This window comes from Myotis myotis, unplaced genomic scaffold (assembly GCF_014108235.1).
Source record: "Myotis myotis isolate mMyoMyo1 unplaced genomic scaffold, mMyoMyo1.p scaffold_m19_p_23, whole genome shotgun sequence".
NCBI lineage: Eukaryota > Metazoa > Chordata > Mammalia > Chiroptera > Vespertilionidae > Myotis > Myotis myotis.
Genome location: NW_023416328.1, coordinates 6,649,104 through 6,676,455, shown reverse-complemented (window position 1 = coordinate 6,676,455; position 27,352 = coordinate 6,649,104). Strand labels below are relative to the sequence as shown.

The 27,352-nt window shown below is 44.5% G+C and overlaps 1 protein-coding gene across 9 annotated transcripts in view; it reads right to left on the bottom strand.

The window, feature by feature from the left end:
- The window catches only part of MEF2A (myocyte enhancer factor 2A), a 56,968-nt gene that overhangs the window by 15,632 nt on the left and 13,984 nt on the right, over window positions 1–27,352 (bottom strand). For 6 of the 9 annotated variants that reach the window (XM_036355602.1, XM_036355607.1, XM_036355609.1 and 3 more), the window contains 4 exons: window positions 20,029–20,114; window positions 13,508–13,699; window positions 9,500–9,703; window positions 1,773–1,910 (listed from right to left, as the gene is read on the bottom strand). In XM_036355602.1, coding sequence (XP_036211495.1) covers window positions 1,773–1,910; window positions 9,500–9,703; window positions 13,508–13,561 — 396 coding nt within the window. In that variant the 5' untranslated portion in view covers window positions 13,562–13,699; window positions 20,029–20,114. Of the gene's footprint in view, window positions 1–1,772; window positions 1,911–1,973; window positions 2,106–9,499; window positions 9,704–13,507; window positions 13,700–20,028; window positions 20,115–27,352 lie in introns of all 9 variants that reach the window. The other 3 variants (XM_036355606.1, XM_036355608.1, XM_036355605.1) reach the window with 2 other exon arrangements.

Here is a 27,352-nt window from a genome sequence, read left to right as displayed (position 1 = left end):
CAACTAAGTTACATATGTAGCACAAAGCAATCCGGGTGTAACGAAGGGGAAAAAATAATCTAAACAATAAAATTAACAACTGACAGGCTCTCTCTGAATTGTCTGATGATTAAATTATAACTATTATCACTGCTCTCTTCCTTCCCTCCAACAGTCCACACCCTCTTTAAAGAGTTTTCCATTTTCCTCTCATTCCGGCATAGACCAATTTCCACAGATGATAAATAACAATCCTTTTTATAATTTAAAATGAGAGGAAAACCTTTCCTCTTCAGACTTTTTTAAAGTGATTTGCAAAGTTAGGAAACACTAATTCAACGTTGGAAGAATACAGTTTATATATCCTATTCAATAGTTTATTTCAGGTAGAAAATTATAATTCATTAACAGACACGAAACAGTGGATATAAGATTTAAAAATTTTTCAAAGGTAAACACTTTTATTGACACAATATTTTTTTGCAGCTTAGCATTAACTGCAGGGTCACCAACATCTCTATGAGGTCAGAAGGAATTTTAGTTTTCTGTTTGCTATTGTTTTGTTTTTAAAGACAATGACGGTACTAGCACAAAAATACGTCCTTAAGTCTATCTTCCATGAGTGGCGCGTACAGTATGGGACTGCTCTGAAGAAACAACCCATGACGCATGCCTCAGAGCGTAGTTTTAAGAGCATTAACTCTGACGGTAAAGTAAGTATCAGCATCACAACCAATGTGTCCCGTGAGGCCTACAGCACACTCACAGCGTTTGAAACGCAGATTCACAACAGCTGCCGTGAGGAGCTCTTGCCAACGGGACTTCCAATGAGAACGCTTTGAAGGGCTGTCCAAGGAGCATGAGCTCAAAGAAAGACCGTTTCCTTATGGCTGGAGGTGAGAGCGTGGACAGCTCTGAACGCCTATTCACTCTGCAACCGGGTTAAGAAGCTGCTGCTGAAACTGCACTAGATCCAGGGCTCCCTTCCTCGGTGCCCACGGGCTCAGCAAAGCACAGATGTTGCTGCCAAGTGGTGTGACGACATTTACAAAGAGCCAGGCAGTGAGCTGCTGCTATGACAGCAACTACACAACACGAGGAAAAATAATTTTGAGCCCCACCAGCGGGCGCAGTGGTTGAGCGTCGACCTGTGAACCAGGAGGTCGCAGTTCAACTCCCAGCCAGGGCACCTGCCCGGGTTGCGGGCTCCATCCCCAGTAGGGGGCGTGCAGGAGGCAGCCAATCCATGATTCTCTCTCATCATTGATGTTTCCCCCTCTCTCCCTTCCTCTCTGAAATCAATAAAAATATATTTTCATAATAATTCTGAAACAGCAAATTTTTTAATAAATCTAACCATTTTATACCCCATAGTCTCAAGATCTATTTAAAGTGCATGAAATATTTTTTAAGTCCTAGGAGGGAGAGGGCAGTCATAGGCACCCCACAGTTAAAATCGCTGAAATTTAGAGCTGACGTGACCTTAAACATGACGTGAGGCAACTCACTCCTTTACAGAGAAGGAAACAAATCCGGGATGTGGCAGGTGCCCTCCCCACAGGCACAGGGCGCAGTGGGAAGCGAGCCTGACCAGAGCGCTTCTCCTCACGCCTATGTCTAAGGCACTGAACACGTGTGGTAAGATTTCAGCGATTTTGACCTAAAGTTCTATAAAGTCAAATATGCTTTTTTCCCTCCTCCTCCTCATCACTGCCGTCACTGAAAATACACAAGGCGTGTGGTCAGCCTCTTCATGCACAAGTTAAAAGCACAAGCCAGACGTTAGTACTCACTGCGATTTTATGATTCCGCATCATATTATCAAATTCCTCATTAATTTTTTTATACTTCTCTTCTGTGTGTGGCGTTAGCACATAGGGAGTATCGGGGTCTGGGCTGTCGCACCCTCGGTGCTCCTTCTTGTTCAGAGCCTAGACGATGAAGTTAACAGAAAGGATCAACACATCACAAGGTGAGGCGAGGGAAGTACTTACAGGGCCTCGTTTGAAAATAAAATCACCCTCTTCATTTAGTTTGCTGAGTCTGTCCTCCGAGAGTGGACTGTGCTCAAAGTAATCGTCAGCATCGGGGCTCTCACAACCATTAAGGCCTTTCTTTCTTAACGTCTGAAATACAATTGGAAAGTTCACACACACAGGATACTGACGTGCCGCGAGGTTTTCTGTAACATCGACTACGAGCGCACAGGAGCCACGGGCATGGTCTCACATGGTCACATGGACTTGACTCCTCGGTGAGGCAGAAGCAAAATCCATGTTCCCGCTGCACCCCAACAGCAAAGGGGTATTTGGGTGGACCCTTCCTTTCCGAACTCCCAAGAGAATTCTGACCCATGGCTCACTGCTCTCCAGCCTCAGCCCACCCTGATGACGCCTCACCCCCATATCCGAGGGCTAATGGGCGTGGGAACCGGAACAGAAATGTATCATCATGACACCCCGAGAAGTCAGGATGGCACCTTAAAAAAATGGACATTTCAGCAACTTCATCTACTGACTGTGCTGAGAGTTTATCCTAATCCCCAGAGAGAATCAAATCAGCACAATATCCCCAAAATTTCCTCCTTCACCTGCTCTGAGATACGATCATTTTCCTACATAACTTTGAAGTATACAAACTCAAATACTTAATATATGACAGTAACGACTCCTTCCTGTATAGAATGAACGTATTAGCGCCCTTACATCTCTTTAAAATTTGTAAAAATAAGTGACCCAGCATTATCTCCCCGGCTCTTTCCATAGCGCTTCATGGGTTAACTTAATCCACTCAAGTGACTTCCTGGAGAATTTTCTCGAATGTCAGCAAGTATCCCTGCACCAAAATGACTTTTCTTCTTCTTCTTCCTAATATAGTGAAAATGCTGTGCACGGCTGGGTTTCTACTTTTAAAGTTTTTAAATGAAAAATCATCATGAAATGATTTGTCCAGTATTTAAAACCAAGGGCTTGACGATCTATGGAACACTAACTCACTTCTAGAAGGTCTGTTTTTAAAAGTCCTCGTGGGTCTTATTTCACAGTAGAATTCCTGGGTCCAACACCTTAAGTAGCTTTGAGATTTGTTGATGTCCCAGCCAACCAAAGGGAAGTTCTAGGAAGGTGACATTTTCCAGGTAAGCCTACCTCCCAGAGTTCATTTAGGTAGGAAATGGTTTGATCCATAGACCAGCAGTAGGTAAGCTCGTTAATAATTATTTAAATTCGATTGAGGAATCTTTTTAATTAATCCACAGTGATGGACTGTGGCCTCCTTTAAAACATGACTTAGGATAATTGTGAGTGCCACTTTTACTCCTCTTTTCTTGGAAGAAGTAAAAATCACACAATACATTACGATTTGTGACTTTTTCCTTAGTTTCTCTGAAGTAGTTATTTTACGATTTCACTTCACTAAACTTGATTTTCTTTTCATGCTTAAAGAACCATCAGAAACCGTTAGTACAGATATATTAGCGTCTCAAACTACTCGGGATGGGCTAGGAGCCCCACGCACAATGCCCGACACCCACCGGTCCCCGACCACAGCATCCAGCACGCACTGCAGCTGGTCCCAGCCCTCGGGCCGCGGTCTCCCCCAGCACAGGGACGCCGTGCGCTTGGCCATAAAAGGTCCTGCTGTTTGGAACCCAGGATGAGGACAGGCGCCCTCCCCCCGCAGCGGCCGCCCTGCCAAAGCCCGCGAGCTGCTATCGCAGGAAGGTGTTAACACTCAGAACTCTGCTCCGAGGAACTCCATGCCCGCACAGCCCTGACACGGAACACACAGCAGGTGCCTCCGCACATGTCATCATGAGGCGGCCGACTTCTCCCAGCCCCACGCCCCCCGACGGCTCCCTCCTCTTCAGCCTTCCGAGCGGACTGCTTTCACCAACAGCGATCCCCGAGTGCGTGTCTCTCTGAACACCGTTTGTTACGAAGAAGCATGGCCTGTTTGGCAGTTACACCCGCGTTCCCTGCACAGCGGCGGGTCAGCCTGCCTGCCCTCCGGGAGGGGAGCGGCTCTCACCGCGGTCCCGGAGGGAATGCCAGCCGCTATCAGCGCAGATAAGGAACTAATGTGCCCCTGCCGGGAGCCAGCTGCGTCCTTATCGCCGGCACGGAGAGCGGTGCTGAGGACCCGCTTCCTAAAAAGGCCTTTTCCGTCTCCTTATCGTGACCACGCAGGCCAGGCGAGGGCTCCGGGCCGGCGCTAAGGGCGGAATGCTGTGATCTGCGCGCGGCCGGGCGAGGCGGAGGAGACACAGGCCAGCCTCGCTCCACGGCCCCCGGAGCCGCCTGAGAAGCTGCGTGTTTAACTCCTGCCTAAGAGAACTGGCATGTTCCTCAGTGTGCGCTCCATTCTGGGAAGGTAACTGTCAAATCCCACTCCAAACGAACAGCCTCCGCGCTCAGAAGGGAAACCACGGGCCTGCAAGTACTCAAAGGTGTCCGCTGGGGTTTAACTGCCCGGGCAGCTCAGCACTACATCCCGCCCGCTCTCGCCACCCACCTCACCCTCACCCTCCCGTCCGCAGGCAGCTGAGCAGCGCAGGCTCCCTGGGTGCCGGCTGGATGGGGAATTAGTCAGATGGAGCACCAGGTACAAATGAGCCCGTGTGAAATAACAGAATGATGTCATAAGTCGCAAGGAACTTAGACCATTAGGATTTTTTAAATGAGAAAAGTTCTCCTTTTCCCCATTTTTAATAATTGTCCCCAATTTTGAAAGACACTTCTTATGTTTCCTAGACAAGGTGAAAATGTATTAACTTTTTTTTTATTTTCATTGTGAAGCATACATAAAGAAAAGTACATCATGCCTGGCCGGCGTGGCTCAGGGGTTGAGCATCGACCCGTGAACCAGGAGGTCACGGTTCAATTCCCTGGTCAGGGCACATGTCCGGGTAGCAGGCTCGATCCCCAATAGGGGGCATGCAAGAGGCAGCCAATCAGTGATTTCAGATAGAGGAAGGGAGAGGGAGAAAGAGAAACATCAGTGATGAGAGAGAATCATGGATCGGGTCCACCCTCAACCACTGAGCCACACCGGCTGGGCCGAATGTACATGTGTGCAGATAGTCTACACATCTGCACACATCTCTCTAAAGTATTTGAGTGAAGCTGTTAGTTCATAAAATGTTCTTCAGTTGGACCAGACGAAGCCACACTGTTCCTCAGCAGCTGTATCAGCGGACATTTCCCACCTGCGACGAGGACTGAGTCTGCGTTGCTCTCATGACTAAGACAATCAAGCACATGTCATATCTACTGGCCATTTGGGTTTTCTCTTGTGTGAAGTGCCTGTCAAGTCCTTTGCCAAGTTTTCTCCTGAGCTGTTTCTCTTCCTTATTGCTTTAGAGCCATTTTTTATTTGTAATCAACACAAGTCCTTTGCTAATTGCATGCGCTGTAAAACCCTTTCCCCATTCTTTGGCATGTTTTTTAATACTTGTCTTTGGATGAAAATGATTCTTAATGGTAATAAAGTCGAATGTACCCCCTTTCTCCTTTACAGTTTTCCCTGATGGCAGTAATTTTTATGTCTTGTATAAGACGCTTTCCCTTCCTCAACATGATGCAGACGTTTTCCTATTTATCTTCTAAGAAGTCTGATCATTTTGCCTTTCCAGTGCGGGTTACACTTCCCGTGAAGGTGGCTTTTCCCAGAGCACACGGCTGGCTGCGTAGGCCCTGCAGTGTGTGTGTTGGGGGGGGCGGGGGGGGGGGGCCGGGAGGCACAGGCCACCTGTCAGCAGAAGCACCCGGACTTTTCCTTCAGGACACAGCCTGCACCCCACTTACTCTCCCTTCCCCAATGAGACGCACTCTTCTTCCTACACCTCAGCATTACTAACAACCTATGGAATTAAGAGATGAGAGAACAGTCTATTTTCAAAAGCTGTAAACCTCTTTAAAATGCTCATTTTCTGTGGCCAAGGGCCATGGGACAAAAGTCAAATGCCACAGCCTGGTGTTCAAGGTGCTCTCCCCATCAACTGTCTCCACCTGCCCCTTCCTTACCCTGATCACTCCCCTACACAAACCCTACTGCACACGAGGGTGTGCCCGGCCGGCCTGGCTCAGTGGGGGAGTGTCCACCTATGAACCAGGGGGTCACAGTTTGATTCCCAGTCAGGGCACATGCCAGGTTGTGGGCTCGATCCCCGGCGTGGGGCGTGGAGGAGGCAGCCGATCCATGATTCTCATCATTGACGTTTCTCTCCCTCTCCCTTCCTCTCTGACATCAATAAAAATATTCTTTTTAAAAATTGAACGGTGGGTAAATGAGTGTCGTGTCTTTCTCACTATCTGTTTATCCCGCAAGATTCCAACACCAACAGCTTTAGCATGTATTTAGCACAGCGCTCCCAGACAACATACAGATCCAACTCTACAGGCACAACACACGTGTCCTCACGCTGCAGACCATGCAAGTGTGGCTAACAACACAGGACACCCGCCCTCTCTCTTCACAGTGCGTCCCCAAAGGGCTGGTGTGTAGGACACATGGAAATGCATCTACAGTTGACTCCACTTTAATAGTCAGCGCTCTGCCAGAGGGCATTCAGGTAAAATCCTGCCGATTGTAGGGATGAACAAATATGCACCCGGAAATCAGTGAATTCAGCTAGAGGCCTTAGGAAAACTGCTCACCAGGTTTCCAGTTAGTTACACTTGACCATATTGCCTAAGGAAACACACTAGAGTCGACCACTTATAGCGGTTTATATGCTTCCATTTCATGCTACATGAGAAGGCTAAAGAGTCTAGACCACCGCACACCCACGTGTTAGAAGTTCGTGGGTGTAAAATCCTCAGCTGGAAAAAGCTGATCTCAATGGGTTAGCAAACTTGGGCAGGGGGAACAGGGCACTGGCTGGAGCTGGAGCTCTCCAATAACACCACTGCAGAGCCCACGCTCACAGGAGCCCCCAGTTACTGCTGTCAAATGAGCAAATGGACATCAGAAAGTGGGCTTGCAATGACTACGGCTGTTTGAAAGGGAACGCTGAAAAGGGGAAATACTTACAATCGCATTCTAAAAATATCTTTCAGTGAGATATCTGTAAAGCACTGTGAAGTGTCTGGGCCCTAGGCAGCTCGATATGAGGATTTGTCATTTCTCTTATCTGGTGAACTTGTGTGGCTCAGAGTCTGTGCTGCATGAGCATAAGCCAGGGCCACGGCTGGTAGAAGGACTCAGACGTGTGTGCACTGCTAGTGAGGCTGAGTTGTAGCACCTTCTATGTGGGAGAAAGAACATCTTACAGGTGCACCCACCGCTGTCTTAAACGCAGGCGACCTCAGCAAGGCATTAACACACAGCAAAGGAGAAGCAAGCTTAGCATGCATTCTACCACAACAAATGAGTCCCTTATCATCAACTGTCTCCTACCCTTTGCATTTATGAACTTCATAAAAACCTGCTGGTAAGAGTTATGTTCCCTCTACAAATTCGAACTATAAGAAAATACCAGAATCCCAGTGGATACCTGGGCTGCGAAAGTTCTCCTTCCTACTCAAGCAGATGTAGCAACACAGGAGACGGCTGAGAAGTGCCGAGACCTGCTCCCCGACACTCTGGCGCAGAGATGAAGACGGAGTGTCTCCTGGAAGCTCTGGGAGGACCGAGTGAGACCGTATTCTCCCTGGTCTCTGAGCAGGCACACGCTGCCTGTGCCAGAGCGACACTGCTGCCCCCGTCACAGAGCAGAGAATCAGGGTCAGAAGGTGGCCGCGCCTTCCACGGGAAACGAGCTCCGACATCTATTTGTTGACAGTATTAGTCAACTCTGTTTTTTTTGGTTAACTTAAGGCACTACAACCTTTTATAAGAAATCGAGATTTTAAAAAGAAGATATCGTTTTAAACTAGACACACAGGGATCATCCCCATTTCCAGAAAATCCAGTTATGAGATCTCTGTTAAAGCGAACCTGAATGGTGATCTCCTCATTTACAAAGTTCTGACTCAAAATTCATTGTGTCTGTATGAAGGGAAAAGGCTGCTGAATAGTTCGTGCTGGATGTACGTGATGAGATGGACCAAAAATGCTCAATGATTACAGTAATTTACAGTGAAGGGGCGTGGCCAACGACGTCACCGCGCAGTTTAAGCGAAGTGCTCAACAAGCGCCAAACAAAAGCGCCAGACACGGTCAGGGGACGCTCCTCGAGTGAGCCACTGAAATACAACCCGGCAAATCAAGCAGCAGACACGGGTCCTCACTGTAATTACGCTGCACTTTTCCTTCTATTTTCAAACAATTAACTGCTTTAAAAGTAACAGAAGGGCTCTTTTAATACAAGTAGGAGAATTTTTTTTTTTTTGGCAGTCACAATTACTGGGAAAAAAGGAATGGCTAAGGCAGAGAAATATAGGGAAAACATAGATCTCATTGTCAGATCTATAATAAAATCTGTGGCAGCAAACAGATTCCTACACAATAAAGTATCTTCACCTAAATTTCAATGATTTGAATGAAATCTAGATTGGAGCTTCATTCCTTCTTTTATAGTTAGTTATGCATCATTTCACATGGTTTCAGTACTTTCACCAAGGAAATACCTAATTATTGAAATCATTTTCTAATATTACAAGATTAAGCCAAAGTGTCTCTCTTTTCAAGGAGTAAAATAAATATGAATAAAAATGAAGCAAAATCTCCAAATATAACAAATAAGACAAAAGTACAGACTGAGCTAACTAAACGCCATTAGGAATATACATGGGATGCTAGCTTTTATGACAAGAGTTTGCAAGGGGAAGCATGTTGGTCCTCTTTTTGAAGGCTTCCCTTTAAAACACCATCTCTGAATAGAGAGAAATCGTTCTGAAAACAATCCCATCTCTTTCCTTTGGCGGAATTACGATACTGACGGGCAGCAGATGGAGGAAAATGAGGGCATCCCTCCCCCACAGCTAAATCGCCATTAGCAAAAGAGAAATCGTATTGACATCCCTTCCTTTCACTTCATTAGTGGTTAGAGTTGTGGGCAATCACTGACATAATCACACAATTAAGACATTAAAACTGTAACTCAGTGATAATCGTTTCTTAGAATATTAACTTAAAAACAGGGGATGTGCTAGAGGATGCTGGGCCTGTGGTACGACAGCCTCGTTTACTGTGTCCCCATGAGGAGGGCACGTTTGTAGCCACAGTGGTTCATCCCGTGCAACAACTACATCCTCCCAGGAAATGATCCAGCCCGGCCGGCGGGCTCAATGGTCGAGCGCCCGGGTCACAGGCTCGACCCCCGGGGGGTGGGGGTGGGGGTGGGGGGCGTGCAGGAGGCAGCCGATCCATGATCTCTCTCATCACCGATGTTTCGATCTCTCTCCCCCTCTCCCTTCCTCTCTGAAATCTATAAAAATATATTTAAAAACAAAGAAATGATTCCGAGACAAGATGTGTCTATGACTGGTCTAGATCTGGGATGCAGAAAGCATCTAACAGGTACCGCTGCTAAAGGAAGGCGTGGTCACGCCTGCGCTCAGGCGGAGAGGACGGTTACCTCGACAATGTCCGCGTTGGTCCGGCTCTCGTGCGGCTCGTTGTACTCGGTGTACTTGAGCAGCACCTTGTCCATGTCGGTGCTGGCGTACTGGAACAGCTTGTTGGAGCTGTTGAAGATGATGAGCGCGATCTCACAGTCGCAGAGCACGCTGAGCTCGTAGGCCTTCTTCATCAGCCCGAACTTCCTCTTCGTAAAGGTGACCTAGGCGGGCCAGGGGGAAAAGGCCATTTTTATTCAAAGCTTCGGTAGTCGCCCGGCGGCGGGGCTCAGCGGCTGAGCGCCGACCTAGGAACCAGGAGGTCAGGGTTCCGTTCCCAGTCGGGGCACAGGCCTGGGTTGCGGGCTCCATCCCCAGTGGGGGGGGGGGGGGGGGGGGGGAAGGGGTGTGCAGGAGGCAGCCGATCCATGATGTTTCTCTCTCATCGATGTTTTTATATCTCCATCCCTCTCCCTTCCTCTCTTTCTAAAAATCAATTAAAAACACGTGTAAAAAGCATTAGTAGTCCTTGAATATAGGCTCCCTGAAACTGAGTCTTCTTAATGCTGAGTGTGAGTTTGAAGATGGAAAAGGTTCCTAGCTTCACACTCCCCATTAGCCTCTACCTCCCCCCATCTGCCATAGTGCAACAGTCCCGTGTGGATCTGGTATCTCCATGGGCTCTGGGCCATAGTACGACAGTCCCATGTGGATCTGGTATCTCCATGGGCTCTGGGCCATAGTACAACAGTCCCATGTGGATCTTGTACCTCCACAGGCTCTGGTAGGGCAGCCTCCTAGGGGTTATTGCTTTACCCCTGGCCCTGTTCTACTGCAGAAGGCAAAGGACCACAGAAGGAAACAGGTGCCAGTGGCCCCTGACCGTCTGGCTTAAAATGGTTCCCACCAGAAACCCCAAGTCCTCCCTCCAGGAACCCCTCCTCCCTCGACTCTTCCCCACACAACTGAACTGAGCACACCTGACCTAACGCGTCCTTTCCCAAGCCCTCGTGTTGCACCCACTGAAACGCACGGCCTAGGACCAGCCGCTCCCTGATGTCCTCTGAACGCTCTTCCCATGCTGCAGGCCTCTCCAGCAGAGACCCATCTTTGTTTGTTCAGCCTGGAAGATTCGTCCCTGTGCTCCCCAGTCTCTTTTAAATTATTTTTCCCTCCTTCCCCTTCAAAACCCAGGTACCCAGTGCACATGCCTGATAGAAACACCTATACCTTCTCCAATCTCATGCCCCCCATTTGCCTCAACCTGCTGCCATCAGACTCCATTCCCCGAGATCCATGAAGACTTGTTAACATCCCCATATCCTTCCGTTTGTGTGACTGAAGTCAGTGGTCACTTCTGTTCACAACTTAGTCTATATCTCAGCGAGGCTCCAGAACACGCCCGCTCCCCCCACCACCACAGTCCCGGGGCCTGTTCCTGCCGTTCCTTCCTAGGGCATCACCTCTGGCTTTCAGCACTTACAAGGCTTACTCAAGGGTAAGAAACAGTCTGCAGACACAGAGCAAGCATCAGAAGCACGGCAGACCTGCTGGAATCAGCCCTAGGCGGTGTTGCTCAGTGGGTAGAGCATCGGCCTGAGGACTGAAGGGCCTTGGTTCGATTCCAGTCGAGGACATGTACCTCAGTTGCAGGCTCAATCAGGGCACGCGAGGGAGGCAGCTAAGCGATGTGTCTCTCTCACATCGATGTTTCTCTCTGTCTCTCTTCCTCCCTTGCACTCTAAAAATCAATAAAAATAAAAAGAGATGTTGGAATTATCGGACCAGCAATTCAAAACAGCTATGATTACCATACTAAGGCTCTCATGGAAAAAGTAGACAACAGGTAAGCAGAGAGGTGGAAATTCTTTTCCTAAAAAATTCTTTTTAAATGCTGGCAATAAAAACACTAACAAATGATTGCCTTTGATGGGTCCTTCAGCAGGATGGAACTAATGAGGGAGAAACCTCCAAGCTTGAGGCCATGTCAACAGAAGCTGTAAATAGCAGCAAGAGAAGAAAGAGAAATAACAGAAGAAATGTTTAAATCAGAACATTTGAGAATTCCCCCAAATTAATGTTAAGACACCGAACCACAGATCCGGGAAGCTCAAAGAACACCAAGCAAAATAAACGCAAACAACAAACAAACAAAAACCCCTCCACGCCCAGAAACGAGAGCAAGGCATATGATATGGAAGCTATACAAATCAAAGGTAAGAATATCTTCAAAGAAGCCAGAGGGGAAAAAAGCACCCTGTCACATGAGTGTAAATGTAAGAACTACATCCAAGTTCTCCTCAGACACACGCAATGCGGACGAGAACGCTGATACGCTTCAAGTGTCTGAGGGCGGGGGAGGGCCCACCAACCTGAAATTCTGTATCTTGAAAAATTGTACTTTAAAAGAAATGAAGACCTTCTCAAACACAAATTGTTGTGCACAAGCAAAACACAGTTTATTATTGTATTATTATTTATTACTAGTGGCCTGGTGCACAAAATTTGTGTATGGGAGGGGGTGTCCCTCAGCCCGGCCTGCATCCTCTCCAATCTGGGACCCCTCAGGGGATGTCCAACTGCCGGTTTAGGCTCAATCCCAACCGGCAGTCGAACAACCCTCTCGCAATCTGGGACTGCTGGCTCCTAACCGCTCGCCTGCCTGCCTGATCGCCCCTAACCACCTCTGCCTGCCTGATCACCCCTAACCACCTCTGCCTGCCTGATCACCCCTAACCACCTCTGCCTGCCTGATCACCCCTAACCACCTCTGCCTGCCTGATCGCCCCTAACTGCTCCCCTGCCAGCCTGATTGCTCCTAACCACCTCTGCCTGCCTGATTGCCCCTAACCACCTCTGCCTGCCTGATCGCCCCTAACCACCTCTGCCTGCCTGATCGCCCCTAACTGCTCCCCTGCCAGCCTGATTGCTCCTAACCACCTCTGCCTGCCTGATTGCCCCTAACTGCTCCCCTGCCAGCCTGATCGCCCCTAACTGCTCCCCTGCCGGCCTGATTGCTCCTAACCGCCTCTGCCTCAGCGCCGCACCTGGGGCCCAGGATTCCCTACTCCAGCCAGCCGCAGGCACCCAGGACCTGGGCTTCCCTCACTCTGGCTGGCCACAGGCACCTGGGACTGTGGGGTGTGCAGCTTTTCTCTCTCCCCTGAGCCGCAGCTGCAGGTGCCGGCACCCAGGACCACAAGCAGGGGGCTTTGCCCAGGCCTGGCTTTGTCAGGAAGGACGTCTGGAAGATGTCTGGTCTAATTAGCATATTACCCTTTTATTAGTATAGATTTACTGAAGGCCCGATGCATGAAATTCGTGCCAAGAGTAGGCCTTTCTTCCCCCAGCTGCCAGCACCAGCTTCCCTCTGGCACCCAGGACCTGGGCCTCACCTGGGACCCGGGCTCCCCTCGCAGCCCCGGCTTCGACTGGAAGGACATCTGGTCTAATTAGCATATTACGCTTTTATTATTATAGATTATTTCTATACAAACAACTGTAAACCTACTTTTGCCCACCCGGTACATAAATGATGTAGAATATTTATGATAACAAGAGTTGTAAAAAAATATGATTATTTGTTGGTTAACCTGAAAATGTAACTGACCAGAACACATTCACTGATAGCTGTGGTTAACTTAAGAATTACCTACATATGAAAATAGAGGTGATAATTTTAAATGATCAATATGTAGGCACTAATAATGAAATGTACAGAAGAACAAATATATTATGAAAAATGTACACAATTAGTGTACATAAAATCACTGCAGGGATTTTACTTTTCTTCTTTCTGCCTATGTTTTTGTTAATTAACACATATGATTTCTGAAATAAAGTGTTTCCTTAAAGCACATGATAAAAAGGCAAAACTTTCTGATTGCTAAAATATGTAATTTAGTCTAAAAATAAAAATATTTAGACTTAAAATTATATGTAAGAAAAATTCAACGTTTATCCTACACTCCTTTTTAAAGAAAAAATATTTACATCTGTTAAATAGATGAATGAAGACGTTCATTTACCTGTCGGTTCCTTTCATCCATTATGCGTGTGATTTGTATTTTCTTCCGCCCCATTTTCGGTCACCTTTCCTCCCTTCTATTCCAAATATTTAATTCAAAAATTACTTTTCTTCAATAGCCTAATGCATCATACACGGCTTCTGTTACTGCAGCTTCTCGTCCCAGGGCTACCGCTGAAATTCTCTGTAAGATCTAAAAGAAAACACAAATTCGAAAATGTTAAGTTCTATAGATTTGCAAACCATGACAATGCTGTACCAATTTCAAACCTGTTTTGATGCTGCACGCGGACGGGATTATTAGTTGCAATTCCAGTTACATAAAACCAGTAAGTAGGGTGACGCCCTTCCTCCCAGGCCCGGCCCTGATCGGGGCGCGTGCAGGAGGCAGCCCATCGACGTGTTTCTCTCACATCGATGTTTCTGTCTTTCCCCCTCTCTTCCACTCTCCCTAAAAATCAATGGAAAAATATCCTCAGGTGAGGATTAACAAAAAATAAAATAAGTTGCAGCCTTGTTCACTCGACCCCTAAAGTATCTCTTCAGTCTTTTTGTACCTCTAGTTCTGGCTAAAAGAGCGCGACTGTAAACTCTGACTTTTTCCTCCAGGCTTATGACTATAGCAACCAGAGCTGAGGCTTACTGAGATTTTTCTGTGTGCCAGACACTTTCCTAAATACTGGATCCGTTTTCATTCATTCAACCCTAACTGCAATCTTCTGAGTCATTGTAATTACCATCTCATTTGATAAGTAGGATTGCTGGGGCACAGAGATGGTGAGCAGTGTGTCCAGGGTCACACAGTAAGAGGCGTAGCATAGAGCATGAACACAAGGAGTCTAGCTCCAGAGCTTCTCCTCGTAAACATTATCAAAGACCCTTAGAGCAGCGGTGCTCAGCCTGTGGGTCGCGACCCCTGTGGCGGCCACACGACCCTGTCACAGGGGTCGCCTAAGCCCATCCTGCATATCAGACATTTACATGACGATTCATCACAGTAGCAACATGACAGTGATGAAGTAGCCACGAAAATAATTTTATGGTTGGGTCACAACAGGAGGAACTGTATTTAAAGGGCCAGAAGGTTGAGAACCACTGCGGCTTAAAGGCTTCTGATGGCTAACAATCTGATAGCTCCAATCTGCCTTTACAAACTTCCTGCAAACTGCCACCGACACCAGCAAAAGTACTATTTGTCAACCCACAAAGACACTCTCTACTTCCCTAATAATATGCACTTACTGTAATGCTATTTAATGAACCCTTATCAATCGGAATGGCATCTCCCTGATGAAGCCAAAATAATGCCCCCAAGTAGAATCAACCCAGCGCCCTACTTGGTGGGTGTGGCCTATGAGCCCCATGTCCATTTTCCTCTGACTCTGTGGATCATTCAAAAACTAGGGTTTTCTATTCCCTTTTTCTCTCTAGTGGATGACTGGCCATTATATAATCTGTCATATTGTGAATGACAGCTGTGCCAAAATCTAGTGCTTTCAAAACTTGCATGATAAAAATACTTTTGGCCAAAGCCGGTGTGGCTCAGTGGGTAGAGCGTCGGCCTGCCGACTGAAAGGTCCCAGGTTCGATTCCGGTCAAGGGCATGTACCTGGGTTGTGGGCACATCCCCAGTAGGAGACGTGCAGGAGGCAGCTGATCGATGTTTCTCTCTCATCGATGTTTCTAACTCTCTATCTCTCTCCCTTCCTCTCTATAAAAAAATCAATAAAATATATTAAAAAAAATTTTTGGAGGGATGGGGCACAAATACTAGGACACTGATAAATTCACAGAACAAATGCTATATAATTCCATTTACATGAGGTATTTATGCATTCTGTCAAATGCACAGAGACAGAAACAGTAAACAGGCAGTTGCCAGGGACCGGAGGGAGGGGGTGGAAGTTAGGGCCAATGGGTGCAGGGGTTCAGTAGGAGATGACGGAACGGCTCTGCAGATGATGGTGGCGATCCTTGCTCGGCAATGGGCAGCCACTTGATGCCACTGACTGTACACTTCAACTGGCTAAAGTGGCAAAGATCATTTCACTACACTTTCAACAACTACAATACTCTAAAAAGTATGCATGCACCTTTAAAATAATTGCAGGAGTATTAAACTCCTTTAATACAAGGAGTTTTAGTAGAAATAGCAACATTTAAAACCTACCTTGAAAACTAAAACCCATGTTTAACGAACACCGTTGGGCACCATTTGCCCATAGAGAAAGTAATCTATCTTACCGTAGGGGGCAAAAATGAATCTAATTAAATGCCAGGCCTATCACTGTATTCAGGCAAAATTAATACAGTAAAAAATCAGTTTAAACTGAACTCTCAGATAATTGAATTATTTTTTGTAGTATGTCATTGAAAAAAATCAGAAACTAGAGTTTAAGCAAGATTCCCAATATGTGTTCTGTTGTCTTTATTTGCGAGATACCAGAACCTAGCACTCAAATTCAGACCAAGTCATTCTACTAATACTGGTTACAGATGTTCAGTCTTTTACAATCAATTTTGTTTAGTTTTAAAGAACCTGTGGTTTAAGTACATCAATATTTTAAGAGCACGGACTTTAAACAGAAGGTGAACTTTACTTCAACTTGGCCCTTATTAAATAAACACCACTCTCTGAGGTTGCTCATCAGAACACACCATTTGGATGGTTCTAATAATCAACTACCTGTTAAATTTTATCAGAAGCTACTAAAATAAACGTTCTAATAAAGTAACTATGTACAGTCAACAACTGAATGCTTTTAACAACCAAACAGGCATCTGTCATGAGAAAATCTATAAGGATTCATCCCTTCTTTAAAAGAGAGGAACTTAAGAATTCAATTTTGGTCACATTAAACTTGAGATGGTCATCGATCAGGCAACTGGAAATGTCAAGTAGAAAGCTGAACATAAGGCTCAGACAGCAACGCTAAACATACACTTTGGGGAATCTTGGGCATCTTGATGACATTAATATTGTAGGGAAAATGTGCCCATCTTGGGGTAAAATATAAAATGAAAAGGAAGTAAACACCAGGGAACAAAACATTTATTACTGTCTTTGAAAATCAGTCACTCAAAACTACCCTCTAGATCAGTGATGGTGAACCTTTTAAGCTCAGCGTGTCAGCATTTTGAAAAACCCTAACTTAACTCTGGTGCCGTGTCACATATAGAAATTTTTTGATATTTGCAACCATCGTAAAACAAAGACATATTTTTGATATTTATTTTATATATTTAAATGCCATTTAACAAAGAAAAATCAACCAAAAAAATGAGTTCACGTGTCACCTCTGACACGCGTGTCATAGGTTCGCCATCACTGCTCTAGATAGAAGGTTCTTAAATGATTTGACCCACATTTAAAATATTTTTTCAAAAAGAAACCTAAATTTCAGCTTCCTTTGAAAAATATTCCACTTTCAAAAATTCTAAGGAAATAAGACAATGACAAAATATATGTAGCTGGGTGTTCATCCAGTGCAATCAACATAGGAACCATAAGGGCAAATAGCATGTAAGCACACAGGGATAGCCTGTCTATGTCATAAAATATGGCAGACAGTGTTTCCAGATTTGGTTGTAATGTAAAGAATCTAAAAAACAAAACAAAAGGCTAAGGATTTTCTCAAAGGAAACCATACTATGGCACATCCTAACCAAATGACTAAAGCAATCATTTGAAAAAGTCTTTCGAGCAGTCCAAATGAAGAGAAAATTTACACAAGGGGTACAGAATAACATCAGACTTTCTGTCAATAACTATGCAAGCGGACATAAGAGGAGAGACAGACACACAGAGAAGGCAATAAAACAAACAAAACTAGGTGAGCTATTTCAGAAACTATTTCACAACATATTACCAGAAATAGAGGGACATTTCAAGACAGTGGACCCAATTCATCAAGAAGACATTAAAAAAAAAGTCAACACTAAATATGCATGCACCTAATTATAGAGTTTCAAATTCCATGACCAAGAAGTAAAAGGAGAAACAGACCAGCCATAATCAATGCTGAAGAGTCCCGCACTGCTCACCCAGCAGTTACTGGAATAACGGGAAATCAGAAGGGATAAGTCTTGAAGCGCACTATCAACCAATGTGACCGAGATATATTTCTAGAAAGCTCCACTAAACAATCGCAGAATGGTTAGTGCACACCAGTCACTAACCATAAGGGCAAATAGCATGTAAGCACATAGACAACATCCTGCACTTACAATACACAATGTATGTTCTTGGACTACAACAGAATTAAGTTAGAAGCCTACAGAGAAAAATACCCATAAGAGGTCAACTCTCCCCAAACTGGCCTGTAAGATAAAAACATTCATAATCAAAATGCCACCAGGCAGTTTTATAGAGACTGACCAGCTGATTCTAAAATACATGAAGAGAAATGGAAAGAACCTAGAATAGAAAAACTTAGAAACAGAAGAACAAAATTGGAGGATTTATACCATCTGCTTTTAAGACTCACCATAAAGCTACAGTATAATGAAGACAATACAGTGTTGTCATTAAGGACAGATTTATAGATTAATAAGAACAGAATGGAGTCCTGAAATACACCCACATATAATGGTCAATTGATTTTCAACAAAGATGCCGAAGTAATTCAACAGGGGACTATATTAGCTTCTCAAAAGTGTTACATTTGCAAAGAAATAAATCGCATCCCTTACCTCACATCATATATAAAAATTAACTCAAAATGGATCACAGACCTAAAACAGAAGCCCAAAACAGTTCCAAGACATGAAAGAAAAGAAAAAAGGTTAGAAAAATTTTTGCCCAATCTCTGTGCCAACTCCTCCAATTTCTACTCCAAATTAGGGCAGAAGTATAGGGGGAAATCCCTAATCGGAAGCTGTTGAGTCAACATATGAATCTACTCAAAAGGAAAGAGCATTTCCCATCTAAGTTCTCAGAGTAACTCCTAAGCAAGTAGTTATGAACTCACGCGTCACCCTCAGAGCCATGGAAAGCCTGCCATGAAGAATAAGACACTGGGGACATCCTGGAGCTTAGTTAAGGAAGGAAGGCTCAAAACTTCCTAACGCTTACGCACGACCCAGAGCAGAGCAGCTGCAGTTACGCACAGAGCCATCAGCAAGGCTCAGAGAGGCCACAGCTCTGAGCAACGGGCATGAGAGTTCTGAGGCCAAGTGCTCCCTCCAGTGTTCCACCTCCCATCATTCCGTTTTGAGCAGTTAGTGGACAAAAGGGACTTAGGAAAAATGTCAATAAGATGAAAAAGAAAGAAAACGAACATTCAGAGATTTTACACAAGACCAACCAAGGATTCTATTTTAAAGTGTGAATGAGACGTCCTTAATCCCATCCTGCCTGGACATAACATAAGTTTCAGTCTGAAGGATACGTTGCTTCAACTGAAAAACAATGCCTGTTCTCCATGTTCTCCTAAACTGAAAGATGTAAGGATACACTGTTCTTCCAAGTTTAACAATAAAAATATAAAGCTACAAGAAACTGATATGAGAATCAAGTATTCTAACAAGGAACTCATTTTCTAAATTTATAAAAGTACTTTCTAACATATAATTATTCAAGGAAAAAATTAGACCTTATGTTAAATAGCAAAACTACTCTTACAATGACAAGAACAACAACAAAAAGTCTTAAGTACCTTTCCCAAGGTTTTTACTGACATAACCAGGCTTAATCAACGAGATCTAATATTTGAAATGTTAATGCTAACTTATTATAACATTCCAGAAATACCCCCTGCTAACATTTTCCAAAATTCCACTCTGTTAAAATAGTCTAATATCGATGTAGTTTTTCCCCCTATTAAAAACAAAAAGGTAGACTTCAGATGAGGGTTCACTCATGAAAACTTCTGAGTAAGACGACACATCTTACTGACGTACTGGAACTATTAACCTGGACCAATAATGCTTAAAATCGAAATAGAGCACTCCAGGGCCTTGCTGGAGTGCTTATGGGCCTATGATTTAAGGCAATAAATTCAAAGTCACACACACACACACACAAAAAGCCCACATTTTCAAGCATCTCCTAAATTAGCTTAATTTTTTTCATTGACCCTTCCCACCTTTTAAGAAACAGGGCTAGATTTGTCCTCTTCATCTGTTATTTGAAAACTCCTTCCTCGCCTTATGCAATTCTCCTCACACCCTCCCATCCTCCTCATTCTTGCCACAATAAACAGAGATTACCTACTGTAGATATTTTTCTTCTTTAAAAAAACCAACAAACAAGGTAACTGATATGGAGGTGGCAACGATGAAAAGATCCATGTTATCTGAACAGTGTCAGATAAACTATCACTATATACTCTTATGCACTTCAATGGACTCTATAAATCCTTAATTCATCTATATTAATCCCCAAGATAAACTCCAAAATGACTGCCATTCAAACTCACAGTCTGAATGGGTTATAGTTAACTCCCAAAGTTAGATGTTTAAACAAAGCATTTCCATGGTACTTATTTACTTCATATCAGAGAAAAATGAAAAGTGTCTTACTAGAAACGACGTATCAACAAAAAGTGCACTTAGATAGGATCCTTGAAGAAACTTCTTCTTTGTGACTTTTTCACAAAATGCGACTCCTTAATAAAGAAAAAAATATGAGATGGGTTAGTAATTGCTCTTAACTCTGACACAGAATTAAATATATTTCATTATTACAAATTCTAACAACATTATGCCTGGCAGATAGCTCCACAAATACTTGCTGAATAATAGAAAAATAAACGTTTAAAAGTCAATTGTTTTATTTGGCTAAGAAATATAATGTTAGGCCACTGAGCATGTCTAATGTCACTAATCCATTTTTTCAGGGAGTGTGACTGAAATGTTCAGTAACATTGTATGCACTCCAAGATTCACCAACTGGCTCCCTGGGTTCCATTTCCCCATCCGCTAAGTATATCACATGGTAATGCTTTCTATTCACCTGATACACACAGCCTACTGAATTTATGGTTGGATAAAATAGTTGAGAATGCAGTACAGTGAACATTTCCATTTAGAAAGAAAACTGTCCATGGGTTATTTCTATTGCCAGAATACATGGTTGTATTCGTATACAATATATATATACTTGCAGCTTTCACTATCTTTTAAGGGAACATAAAATGAAAATGACCATAAAATGCCAAAAATGAATATAAAACTGATCAATGTCAATAATTCACATTAACAAAGGAACACTGGGAATACTAACCAATGAATTAGTGCATAAAAAATAATCCAGTCCTGCTACATTTTTGCTTGGAAAGAGTAGCAAGACATTTAGGCAGAAAAGGGAAAGATGGTTAAAAACTATGCCTCTCTGTACCCCAAATGCCAGGCTAAATTATGATGCTAATCCAATAATGTAGACTTGCATGACTGGGTGACTTGCATGACTGTAGTGCTTGTATAATTATCTACCATGAAACACACTCTGATCTTCAAAAAATAAAACCAAAACTAAAATGTTAATGCTTTAGCCAGTTGTAAATAAATTTCATATACTGAACCTCTAAATTCCACTGCTTGCCCAGGCAAGGGCTAGACTCCTGTACCTTTAAGGGCTGCCCCGCCCAAACCTGGTCCCAACCAACCACCAGCTCCCTCTACTTCTAACTAACCTGCATGGACCACAAGCCATTGCCCAAACTATCAAATCAATGTCTATAACTTTCTTCAGCTTTTTACCCAAGCGACCGAAGAATACCCAATATATACGGCAGGTTAGTAAGAAGTCCTTCGTGAGAAAAAACAAAGCGAGAGAGAAAGGACTGGGCAGGAAGGGGACTAAACCGTGAGGGAAGGTACCAGGGAAGACCCAGGGTAATAATAGCAACAAGAACAATGGCAACAGCAGCGGGAACATCTGAGTCTTTATCTTCTGCTAATCGGTATCCTAATTGCTTTACATGTGTTAACTGATGGAAAGCCAACAATAACCTCATTATTGTCCCCGAGAGGAAACTGAAATACTAAGAAGCAACTTGCCAAGCGTGACGCAGCGAAGCCGGTAGAGCGGTGAGGATCCAGGCAAGCTCTAACAGCTCTGCCTCACCAACCACCGTCCAAGTCCTGTTCCCATGAGTGAACTAAGTAAGTGACAAAACCAATGCATGCTGCAGCAACAGGCTCAACACACCGCAAAGCAAACCTCAGTCTCAGAGGCCGATACATCTGGGCGGCTGCTGATACACGCTGATAGGCACTGCCCATCCACACCTATAGGTGACAGATGCCCTGACAAAGGGCAGTGGGTGCCTGCTGTGAATAAAAATGACAAACGGATACCTTCTCAATATCTTGTAAGGTATACTTAAATTTCCACAGGACAGTTATCACAAATAAAAATTACAGAGGATAATATCACAAAAATCACATGGTAAAAAGTATTTTTTAATGAAGAAGGCACTCTGAAACAAACGAGACCTTCGAAGGCATCATCATTTCAATGATGAGTAAACGCTATCATATTTTATACTGTGGCACAAGTTACTGTCAATTTCCAATTTTTTGTATTAACAAGAAAGGTTAAATGACCAAGGTCCAAATTCCTCTCTTCAAATGTCTCAACTACACTTGACCAAGCAAACAGACAACCTGTTACAATTGTTGACAACTGAAGTCCTAAATGACCCAAAATAAATCACTTGCTCACTAACTCCTCTCTTGTTATTTGCACCTAAGCAGTGAATGCCAATAAGCGAGAAAGCAAAGTGAAATCAAAGTACTGCTGACATGATAGGCAAGAAAGTATTCTACGATGGTGAGAATAAAAAGACTTCTATCTAGATAATTAACAGACATTTCACCATTGAAGAGACATGAAACACCAATCCTATATAATAAAAGCCTAATATGCTTAGTGTCCAGTCACCAGTTCAACCAATCAAAGCGTAAGATGCTAATGATATGCTAAGGCCACTCAACCGCTCGCTATGACGTGCACTGACCACCAGAAGGCAGACCCTCCGACTGGTAGGTTAGCTTGCTGCTGGGGTCCGACCGATCAGGACTGAGCAAGATGGGCCGGACACACCCTGGACCCCTCCCACGATCCCTCCCTGGCTGGCCAACCTCCCCTGTCCCTCTCCAGCCCCAACTGAGCAACGGATGTCCGACTGCCATGCCTAAGCCATCAGTTGGACATCCCCAAGGGTTCCCGGACTGCAAGAGGGCACAGGCCAGGCTGAAGGACCCCCCCCCCCCAGTGCACAGATTTCATGCACCAGGCCTCTAGTAAGTAAAAACTGTTTAGTATCATTACTCAAAGAAATGCAACTTAAAACCACAATGAGATGCCAGTAGCCAGTAGTCCCCCCTTATCTGCGGTTTCACTTTCTGGGCTTTCAGTCATGGTCTCAAAAATGTCAAATGGGAAATTCCAAAAATAAACAATCCATACGTTTTAAATTACATGCTATTCTGACTCGCGTGAATCTCATGCTGTCCAGCTCTGTCCACCTGAGATGTGACTCACCCCTTTGTCCAGCACATCCACGCTGCAATGCTCCCCGCCCATTAGCCTCTTAGTAGCCTGCTAGGTCATCAGGTCCATCGTCCTGGTATCACAGTGCCTGTGTCCCAGTGACCCTTATTTTATTTAGCAATGGCCCCAAGCACAAGAGGAGTGATGCTGGCCATTCGGATCTGCCAGAGGGAAGCCGAAAGTGCTTCCTTTAGTGAACCGGTGAGTGTAGTGCAATAGGAGAGAGAGACCTCATTCTGTAACTTTTATTAAAGTATATTGTTATAATGGTTCTATTTTACTAGTTATTGTTAATCTCTTGCTGTACCTAAATTAACTTTACCATCGGAATGTCTAGATAGGAAAAAACATAGCATGGATAGGGTTCGATACCACCCGTGGCTTCAGGCCTCCACTGGGGGTCTCGGAATGTATCCCCTCGCCCCACACACCATGGACAAGGAGGGGACGACTGCCTAGTCCAGGGGTGGGCAAACTTTTTGACTCGAGGGCCACAATGGGTTCTTAAACTGGACCGGAGGGCCGGAACCAAAGCATGGATGGAGTGTTTGTGTGAACTAATATCAATTCAAAGTAAACATCATTACATAAAAGGGTACGGCCTTTTTTTTTTTAGTTTTATTCATTTCAAACGGGCCGCATCCGGCCCGCAGGCCGTAGTTTGCCCACGGCTGGCCCAGTCACTAAAATAGCCAACCTTAAGGAGACTGACAGCACCCAGTGCTGATGAAGATATGGAGAAACGACAACTCTTACTGCTGGCGAGACTGTGAAGCCGTACAACTACTTTGGAAACCAGTTTCACAGCTTCTTATCCACTTAACATACACTTAGCATGTATGGTAAAACATACACTTAACGTGTTCCAGAACTCCCACTCCTTGGTTTTTGCCAAGAATAACGAAAGCATACGTCCACACAAAGGCTTGCACTCAAACGTACAAAGGAGCTTTATTCTTTTAAAAATATATATATATTATTGATTTTTTTTCAGAGAGAAAGGGAGAGGGATAGAGAGTTAGAAACATCGATGAGAGAGAAGCATCGATCAGCTGCCTCCTGCACACTCCCTACTGGGGATGTGCCCGCAACCCAGGTACATGCCCTTGACCGGAATCGAACCCGGGACCCTTCAGTCCGCAGGCTGACGCTCTCTCCAGTGAGCCAAACCAGCCAGGGCAAGCTTTATTCTTAATGGCTTCAACTAGAAACAACCAAGATGTCCACAAGAGTTGAATGGAGGAGGTGTGGTATAAACATAATGGAACACCAGGCGACAGAAAAATGGAACAAAAAACGGACAGACACAAACATGAATGAATCGCAAAAACCTGTTCGCGAGAGCAAAATGCAAAACACTAGTGACTGCACCCTGTACGCTTCCACTTGGGAATAAATTTGCAAATTCTTGAGCCCCCACCAGGGAACCTACAAAGATCCAAAATTCCCACATTATGAAAGCCAGTCCTCAACACTGGGAAGCTCCATACACATCATTTTCTGGCCTTACAAAGTGGAGAACAATCGGCATCATCTTTTAAGTCTTGGTTTCTGCATCTATAATAATGTAATAGTAGCTCATAAACTTGACAAGTTTAGTTGTGAGCATTCAACAAGCATCGAATGTGCTCGGCGCAGTGCCTGGCACACAGTGTGAGCGCAGTACGTGCTCACTAATTACGGGGCTGTTGTTGCATCGCCGTCACAGTCACTGTCATTACTGACGGGAGGGCAATGCGTTCGGAAAAAGAGAGAAGCCAGAAAACAGACAAGTGGGACAGACGGATGCTCCTGGAAACCAATGAGTTAACTTTCCTATTAAAATCTCATCATTTGCTCGCGACATCAGAAAGGCAAACATTACAGCAAACGCCAAATTAGAACTTTTGGAATATATTTGGAACCATTCACTATCTGATACTAAAATTGAAAAAAAAAATGCTGCTAAGGTCTTACAAGGATGCACAGGCATATAAATAGATACTAAGTCACAAGAAACAGTATCTTTAAGTCGGTAAAATTTCACAGAAGCAAGCCTTTAAGGAAGAAAGTGATTTTAGGCACCCAGGGACTGTTCCAGTTACAGGAGGTAAGAAAGATGACACAGACTTGAGTAGGTGTGAGGAACAAAAAGAGCAAGGCAGGGTGCAGGGCAGACAGATGGGCACAGCACAGTTACGCACCACCTTGGAGATGGGAAAGGAAAGCATTTGAATTTAATATGACAAAAAAAAAATGCAAAGATAAAAGAAAGGCAAGACTAATAATCCCGTCAACTGGAATCATGCACAACCCCAGCCCCGAGTAGGGTTTACAGGCTGGTTCTTATATAAGCCCCACGACAACACAATCTATTCCGTTCTCTGCCAGGGGAGAGAGAAGCGAGCATGTGTGTCCTAAGTGACAATATACTAAAGCCAAGAAATGCCGTTGTCCACCACGCCTTCCACCTCCATCAATATCCCCTGAACTGCCCAGGAGGCCCCAGACATCTCTTCACACAGCTGCTGCTCTTTTTTAAAGAAATACCACACAGCGTTCCGGGATAGAATTCGCACACCATATAATTCGCCTGTTTACACACTGGAGTGTGTTTTATAGTCACAGGGATGCGCAATCGTCACCACTAATCACAGAAATATTCACCCAGTACCCATCCGCAGTCACTGCCATTCCCATCCCCAGCCCGCAGCCCAGCCCAAGCGGTGGGGCATCTGCTCCTGGCTCTATAGTCTGCCTGTTCTGGACGTTCTGTATAACGGGACCACACCAGCCAGGCCATGGGGACATGCCCTTCAGGCGGGAGACGGTGCAGGTGTGACACTCGGCCTCACATCAGCCCAGGCCACTTCTTGCCACCGGATACCTTGAGGGAAGCTTTTATTTAGAGATCTCTGGCTATCAGAATTGCAGACAAGCACCCGGCCGGTGTGGCTCAGTGGTTGAGTGTTGACTTATCAACCAGGAGGTCATGGTTCAATTCCCCGCCAGCATATATGCTGGGTTTGCAGGCTCGATCCCCAGTAGGGGGCATGTAGGAGGCAACCGATCCATGATTCTCTCTCATCAATTGATGTTTCTATTTCTCTCTCCCTCTCCCTCCTCTCTGAAATCAATACAAATTGATTTTAAAAAAGAAAATGTATAAGGAGCAGATCAAGTTGTTATCTGAGAGTCATGGAAAATATGGAAAAAAAAGAAAGAAATGAAAGCTCATAAATGAGGTTCCAAAGACAGATGACTGGGCATAGGTACTGACTGCCTTTAAACCCCATTAGGAAGCCAGGTGGAGAGTTCCAAAGACATTATCAATCGCAAAATTGATATTACGAGAGATTTCTGATGTTTACGGTCCATATGCCCTTTAATTCTAGTTGATAGTTTTACAAAAAGAAATGTAACTTGACTAATGAAACAAGTCAACTTCTACAACAACATAAAACAGTGACAAAAAAAAAACTTTCATTCTAGGGAAAAAGTTCATACAGGTAATACATATTTCAAACAACTTCTAGAAACCTATCAGAAAGAACCCCCATGCCTAATTCCTACTTTATTTTAAATTTCTCTTGTTAGAAAGCATACAAGACAGAACCAATTAGCTTCAGCTCCAATGAGCCTATACAGTGCCACCTTATGAAACTCAACAAGGCGTGTAGCGTCTAGGCATGGCACACCTACCATTCATTACAACCAAAGAACAATTATCAAGATCATAAAATAAAACTGGGAAAACCACGAGGAGAAAAATAATGAAAAAAGTACGTGTGGTGTAATTTTCAAAGATGATCATATTCATCGGATGAATCGTAAGTGTGGAAGCCACCTTTTCCGAGAACGTCCCGTATGAGAATAAAGTGGTACCACAGAAGGCCTGGGCTGCATATGCGCCCGTAACTCATCGTGTTAGGACAGAGCCGAGGCTTTGCCGATATACATCCCAGAGACCAGCCTTGGACGGAAGAACCTCACTTCGCAGATAAAAGCCTGTAAGGCCCTTGCTGCCCCCAGGACCCGCAGCTGCGCGCTGTTCGATGCAGCCGGAGTGTTTCCACTGGACTAGCCTATTTCTCAGACAAGGAACTTTCTGGAGCCCCTAGCTCCCCCGGGGAAGCTGACTGCCCATGTCCTTTCTTAACTCCAAGCTCTGTAGCACCGACAGCATAAATCAGCGATTTTCAACCTTTTCCATCGCACGGCATACACAAACGAATTCATTCCTAAAATTCTGTATTTTTTGCCGATGTGACAGAAAAATCGGTATGATTTTGATTCCTTCACACCAGACGGCTACTGGTGTGTTGGCTGCTGTCATTCTTCATTTGACAACCTAAGGGGAAAGAGGGC